The following is a 7,016-nucleotide window of genomic DNA, read 5'->3' on the forward strand; positions in this document are numbered from 1 at the left end:
CACACACACACACACACACACACACACACACACACACACACACACACACACACACACACTAACCATGACACTGTTGAAGAGCTGTTTATCGTCCAGGCTCTTGTCTTTGAGACAGCCTGATTGGCTGAGGTAGTGGAATGACTCAGGAGGGTCATCCAGGAAATACAGCTCTGATAGGAGAGGCAACATCAGGACAACCAACATTACCACAACATTGGGGCAACATAAGTACAATTTGACCACAACATTGATAATGTTGTTGTCAACATCCCAACAACCATATTGCAACATGACAGAACTCTCCTCACCCCTGTGTTCCTTGTTGGCTCCGGCCAGCAGGGCGTAGAAGATGTGGTAGTTCCGTTCTCCAGGGTTCTGTCTCACCACGCGGTTCTACAGTAGAAGGAACACAGGTCTAGAACAAGTTGTGTGTGTGTGTGTGACTGTATGTGTGAGGTGTGTGACTGTATGTGTGTGGGTGTGTGTGACTGTGTGTGTGTGTGTGTGTGTGTGTGTGTGTGTGTGTGTGTGTGTGTGTGTGTGTGTGTGTGTGTGAGACTGTATGTGTGAGGTGTGTGACTGTATGTGTGTGGGTGTGTGTGACTGTGTGTGTGACTGTGTGTGTGTGTGTGTGACTATGCATATGCATGTGTGTGTGTGTGTGTGTGTGTGTGTGTGTACGACCGCCCCAGATAGGGGGTAGAACATTACCTTCTCCAGTAAATCTGAGAGGAAAGGAGTTAAGGAGGTTAAACATGTTGAACAGATATGATGTGTTATGGCTGGAGGTCCCTGTAGACCAGGACAGAACCACTGGGGAGGGACTGGGGACAGAGAGAAGGACAGAACCACTGGGGAGGGACTGGGGACAGAGAGAGCAAGACAGAACCACTGGGGAGGGACTGGGGACAGAGAGAAGGACAGAACCACTGGGGAGGGACTGGGGACAGAGAGAAGGACAGAACCACTGGGGAGGGACTGGGGACAGAGAGAAGGACAGAACCACTGGGGAGGGACTGGGGACAGAGAGAAGGACAGAACCACTGGGGAGGGACTGGGGACAGAGAGAAGGACAGAACCACTGGGGAGGGACTGGGGACAGAGAGAAGGACAGAACCACTGGGGAGGGACTGGGGACAGAGAGAAGGACAGAACCACTGGGGAGGGACTGGGGACAGAGAGAAGGACAGAACCACTGGGGAGGGACTGGGGACAGAGAGAGAAGGACAGAACCACTGGGGAGGGACTGGGGACAGAACCACTGGGGTGGGACTGGGGACAGAACCACTGGGGTGGGACTGGGGACAGAGAGAGAAGGACAGAACCACTGGGGAGGGACTGGGGACAGAGAGAGAAGGACAGAACCACTGGGGAGGGACTGGGGACAGAGAGAGAAGGACAGAACCACTGGGGAGGGACTGGGGACAGAGAGAGAAGGACAGAACCCCTGGGGAGGGACTGGGGACAGAGAGAGAAGGACAGAACCACTGGGGAGGGACTGGGGACAGAACCACTGGGGAGGGACTGGGGACAGAACCACTGGGGAGGGACTGGGGACAGAACCACTGGGGAGGGACTGGGGACAGAGAGAGAAGGACAGAACCACTGGGGAGGGACTGGGGACAGAGAGAGAAGGACAGAACCAATGGGGAGGGACTGGGGACAGAGAGAGAAGGACAGAACCAATGGGGAGGGACTAGGCACAGAGAGAGAAGGATACAGTCAACGATACATCCACCATGGATGTTCCCGCTCTGGGAGAAGTGGAGCTGGATGAACTTCCCAAAGCGACTAGAATTGTTGTTGTACACTGTCTTGGCATTCCCAAACGCCTCCATGATAGGACTGCACACAGAGAGGAATGTTAGTGTGTGTGTATTTAGACAGTTGTGTGTGTGTGTGTGTGTGTGTGTGTGTACCTGCTCTGAACGATGGACTGCTCCACTGGTGTGGTCTTCTCAGAAGGAGGCGTCCCAGCAGAGTTCTGGCTCATCACAGACAGGAACTGGAGCAGCAGCTTGGTGCTCTCTGTCTTACCAGCCCCCGACTCCCCACTGGAACACACACACACACGCACGCACGCACGCACACACACACACACACACACACACACACACACACACACACACACACGCACACACATAAGGTCACACCCTAAAAACCACACTTAACCCTTCTCTGACCTTCTCCACCAAATTAATCTGATAGGTTAACACAATTTGCATGTTATTGTCTGGACTATAATATATATTACACAGTGATTGGTTAATAGATATTGAGTTAGCCTTTGGTCTGTAACCAATCAGATTAATGAGTGAATCTTCATTGGATGTGATTGGATAAGGGGTCAGATGGGTAAGGTCTAAACAACAACTTCATACTCGACCAATCAAATCTCACCTGATGAGGACGCATTGGCTGTCGTGTCGTTTCCAGATGCAGCGGTAACACTCATTGGCTACAGCGAAGATATGGGGCGGGAGTTCTCCGATGTGGTGTCGACTGTACAGCTCAACTCTATCTAGGTCATACATGCCTGGGATCTGTTTATAAGGGTTCACCGCTGCCAGGATACTGCCTATGTTGGTCTGAGACACACGCACGCACACACACACACACACACACACACACACACACACACACACACACACGTTGTATCCAGCACCAGGATAAAATGTACTATATATTACTCAGAGAAACACAGACAGAGGAGAGAACAGAGCTGGAGAGAGGAGAGAGGAGAGAACAGAGCTGGAGAGCGGAGAGAGGAGAGAGGAGAGAACAGAGCTGGAGAGCGGAGAGAGGAGAGAGGAGAGAACAGAGCTGGAGAGCGGAGAGAGGAGAGAGGAGAGAACAGAGCTGGAGAGCGGAGAGAGGAGAGAACAGAGCTGGAGAGCGAAGAGAGGAGAGAGGAGAGAACAGAGCTGGAGAGCGGAGAGAGGAGAGAACAGAGCAGGAGAGCGGAGAGAGGAGAGAGGAGAGAACAGAGCTGGAGAGCGGAGAGAGGAGAGAACAGAGCTGGAGAGCGGAGAGAGGAGAGAGGAGAGAACAGAGCTGGAGAGCGTAGAGAGGAGAGAGGAGAGAACAGAGCTGGAGAGCGGAGAGCTGAGAGAGGAGAGAGGAGAGAACAGAGCTGGAGAGCGGAGAGAGGAGAGAACAGAGCTGGAGAGCGGAGAGCTGAGAGAGGAGAGCGGAGAGAACAGAGCTGGAGAGCGGAGAGAGGAGAGAACAGAGCAGGAGAGCGGAGAGAGGAGAGAGGAGAGAGGAGAGAACAGAGCTGGAGAGCGGAGAGAGGAGAGCGGAGAGAACAGAGCTGGAGAGCGGAGAGAGGAGAGAGGAGAGAACAGAGCTGGAGAGCGGAGAGAGGAGAGAGGAGAGAACAGAGCTGGAGAGCGGAGAGAGGAGAGCGGAGAGAGGAGAGAACAGAGCTGGAGAGCGGAGAGAGGAGAGCGGAGAGAACAGAGCTGGAGAGCGGAGAGAGGAGAGAGGAGAGAACAGAGCTGGAGAGCGGAGAGAGGAGAGAACAGAGCTGGAGAGCGGAAAGAGGAGAGCGGAGAGAGGAGGGCAGCCATTTTGGAGTATTAGAAAATAGCAGTTGTCCTCGTTTACTTCCCTTACGTTCAGCTGACACATCAAGTCAGCAAGCCTCACATCGGATCATATTCTGTGCTCCGCATATTCTCTGACACACACACACGTGCGCGTGTACACACACACACACACACACACACTGACACAGAAACCTGACCAGCACACCGGGTGAACTAATGCGATCAGCTTAAAGGAAATCCCTCCTCATCATCTCGATAAGGTCATCCGCCGTGCCCCCTGTCTCACACAGACACACACAGTGTGTCCCCTCATCTACATTAGGTCACTCTGTGTGTCTCTGTGTCCTTTAAGCCATGTTTCCTTCTATGTTCTGTGTCTGTCTGCCTGTCAATTCATGATTCTGTCGATTAATGATTTCAAATCTTTCCCCATAACACAGTAATGTTGTATACCACTGTGGAGAGGTGCATTATGGGTAGTAGGGCTGAGGCTGGGTGCCAGTAAAGCAGATGTGAACTACTTAGCTAGTAACCATGTGTTGTGCTTTGACGTCACCTTTTGCGCTACATTACTGTAAGAGTGTGTAATTTATAGACCACCTCCCCAGACACACACACACACACACACACACACGCACAGACGCTCAGAAGAAGCGATGATATAAGTTGATTTGTGTTTCCTGTCAAAAGCCTTTAGCCAGGAGATTACCGGAAGAGGAGGGGAGGCATTCATTGTATAGCACACGCATGTGTGTGTGTGTGTGTGTGTGTGTTAGTGTGTGACTTACATAGATGCTGTCCTTCTGGTAGCGCTGGTAGAGGTTGTGCATGATGGCAGCTTCGTGTAGTTCTGCCAGAGTGGACATGTCCTCCACCCCATCTATACTGGACTGATGCATAGCGTACACTCTCTCTCTAGTCACCTCAGCCTGCTGGAGATACAATACCTAGAGAGGATGGGGGGGACAGAGAGACAGAGAGGGGAGGGGGGAGAGAGAGGGGAGGGGGGAGAGAAATAAATAAAGAGGAGGGGGGATAGAGAGGGGGAGTGGAGAGAAAGGGGGGAGTGGAGAGAGAGGGGGGAGTGGAGAGAAAGGGGGGAGTGGAGAGAAAGGGGGGAGTGGAGAGAAAGGGGGGAGTGGAGAGAAAGGGGGGAGTGGAGAGAGAGGGGGGAGTGGAGAGAAAGGGGGGAGTGGAGAGAGAGGGGGGAGTGGAGAGAGAGAGGGGGAGTGGAGAGAGAAAGGGGGGAGTGGAGAGAGAGGGGGAGAGTGGAGAGAGATAGGGGGAGTGGAGAGAGAAAGGGGGAGTGGAGAGATAGGGGGGGGAGTGGAGAGAGAAAGGGGGGAGTGGAGAGATAGGGGGGGAGTGGAGAGAGAAAGGGGGGAGTCGAGAGAGGGGGGAGTGGAGAGAGAAAGGGGGGAGTGGAGAGAGAGAGAGAGGAGGGGAGGTGGGAGTGAGAGAAAGAGAGAGAGGAGGGGAGGTGGGAGTGAGAGAAAGAGAGAGAGGAGGGGAGAGAAAGAAATAGGAGGGGGAGAGAGAGAGAGGGAGAGAGATACATATTAGAGATGCAATGCAAAGGTAAATATTGCACAGTTGGAGTCAATGACAATTAGCCTAATTTCAGTTAAATTCCAATTCATGAATCGAGAAAGAGAGGTATTTTCAGTTCTTGCAATTCCTTGAACAGGAAATGAGCACCACTGGTGTATTGAGGGTGTGTTGCTAAGGCCCTTCCACTGGTGTATTGAGGGTGTGTTGCTAAGGCCCTTCCACTGGTGTATTGAGGGTGTGTTGCCAAGGCCCTTCCACTAGTGTATTGAGGGTGTGTTGCTAAGGCCCTTCCACTGGTGTATTGAGGGTGTGTTGCTAAGGCCCTTCCACTGGTGTATTGAGGGTGTGTTGCTAAGGCCCTTCCACTGGTGTATTGAGGGTGTGTTGCTAAGGCCCTTCCACTGGTGTATTGAGGGTGTGTTGCTAAGGCCCTTCCACTGGTGTATTGAGGGTGTGTTTCTAAGGCCCTTCCACTGGTGTATTGAGGGTGTGTTGCTAAGGCCCTTCCACTAGTGTATTGAGGGTGTGTTGCTAAGGCCCTTCCACTGGTGTATTGAGGGTGTGTTGCTAAGGCCCTTCCACTGGTGTATTGAGGGTGTGTTGCTAAGGCCCTTCCACTGGTGTATTGAGGGTGTGTTGCTAAGGCCCTTCCACTAGTGTATTGAGGGTGTGTTGCCAAGGCCCTTCCACTGGTGTATTGAGGGTGTGTTGCTAAGGCCCTTCCACTAGTGTATTGAGGGTGTGTTGCTAAGGCCCTTCCACTAGTGTATTGAGGGTGTGTTGCTAAGGCCCTTCCACTAGTGTATTGAGGGTGTGTTGCCAAGGCCCTTCCACTGGTGTATTGAGGGTGTGTTGCTAAGGCCCTTCCACTAGTGTATTGAGGGTGTGTTGCTAAGGCCCTTCCACTAGTGTATTGAGGGTGTGTTGCCAAGGCCCTTCCACTAGTGTATTGTTGTTGCGTTGGCTCATAGTACAATGGGTTGGTAAATACCCATGTAAACCATGTCCTTAAGACAGATTCTCTTTTCAGGGCCATTATGACGCAACAACAATAGGATGCCATCTTTCCAACAAGTTAGTTTGTCAAATGTCTGCCCTGCTAGAGCAGCCCCGGTCAACTGTAAGTGCTGTTATTGTGAGGTAGAAACGTCGAGGAGCAACAACGGCTTAGCCGCGAAGTGGTAGGCCGCACAAGCTCACAGAACGGGACCGCCCAGTGCACAAGACGGCCGTCAGCACAAGAACTGTTCGTCAGGAGCGTCATGAAATGGGTTTCCATGGCCGAGCAGCCACACACAAGCCCAAGATCACCATGCACAATACCAAGCGTCGGCTGAAGTGGCGTAAAGCTCGCCGCCGTTGCACTCTGGGGCAGTGGAAACGCGTTCTCTGGAATGATGAATCACGGTTCACCACCTGGCAGTCTGACAGATGAGGGGCTGTTTTTCATGGTTCAGGCTCCTTAGTTCCAGTGAAGGGAAATCTTAACGCTACAGCATACAATGATATTCTAGACAATTCTGTGCTTCCCAACTTTGTGCCAACAGTTTGGGGAAGGCCCTCGGCAAGTAGCCTAGCGGTTAGAGTGTTGGGCCAGTAACCGAAAGGTTGCTGGATAGAATCCCCGAGCTGACAGGGTAAAAAGCTGTCATTCTGCCCCTGAACAAGGCAGTTAACCCACTGTTCCCTGGGCGCCGTGGATGTGGATTATGGCAGCCCCCTGCACCTCTCTGATTCAGAGGGGTTGGGTTAAATGTGGAAGACACATTTCAGTTGAATGCATTCAGTTGTACAACTGACTAGGTATCCCCCTTTCCTGTTCCAGCATGACAATGCACAAAGCGAGGTCCATACAGAAATGGTTTGTCGAGATCGATGTGGAAGAACTTGACTGGCCTGTACAGAGTGCTGACC

General features: G+C 52.3%; 1 protein-coding gene across 2 annotated transcripts in view; it reads right to left on the reverse strand.

The window, feature by feature from the left end:
- The window catches only part of LOC110497086 (unconventional myosin-X), a 63,918-nt gene that overhangs the window by 21,572 nt on the left and 35,330 nt on the right, over window positions 1-7,016 (reverse strand). For both annotated transcript variants that reach the window (XM_036952208.1, XM_036952207.1), the window contains exons 3-9: window positions 4,340-4,498; window positions 2,401-2,588; window positions 1,920-2,054; window positions 1,721-1,845; window positions 712-725; window positions 309-393; window positions 64-170 (exon numbers count right to left, since the gene is read on the reverse strand). In XM_036952208.1, coding sequence (XP_036808103.1) covers window positions 64-170; window positions 309-393; window positions 712-725; window positions 1,721-1,845; window positions 1,920-2,054; window positions 2,401-2,588; window positions 4,340-4,498 — 813 coding nt within the window. The remainder of the gene's footprint in view (window positions 1-63; window positions 171-308; window positions 394-711; window positions 726-1,720; window positions 1,846-1,919; window positions 2,055-2,400; window positions 2,589-4,339; window positions 4,499-7,016) is intronic.

Source organism: Oncorhynchus mykiss, chromosome 18, assembly GCF_013265735.2.
Source record: "Oncorhynchus mykiss isolate Arlee chromosome 18, USDA_OmykA_1.1, whole genome shotgun sequence".
In the NCBI taxonomy this organism is placed as follows: domain Eukaryota; kingdom Metazoa; phylum Chordata; class Actinopteri; order Salmoniformes; family Salmonidae; genus Oncorhynchus; species Oncorhynchus mykiss.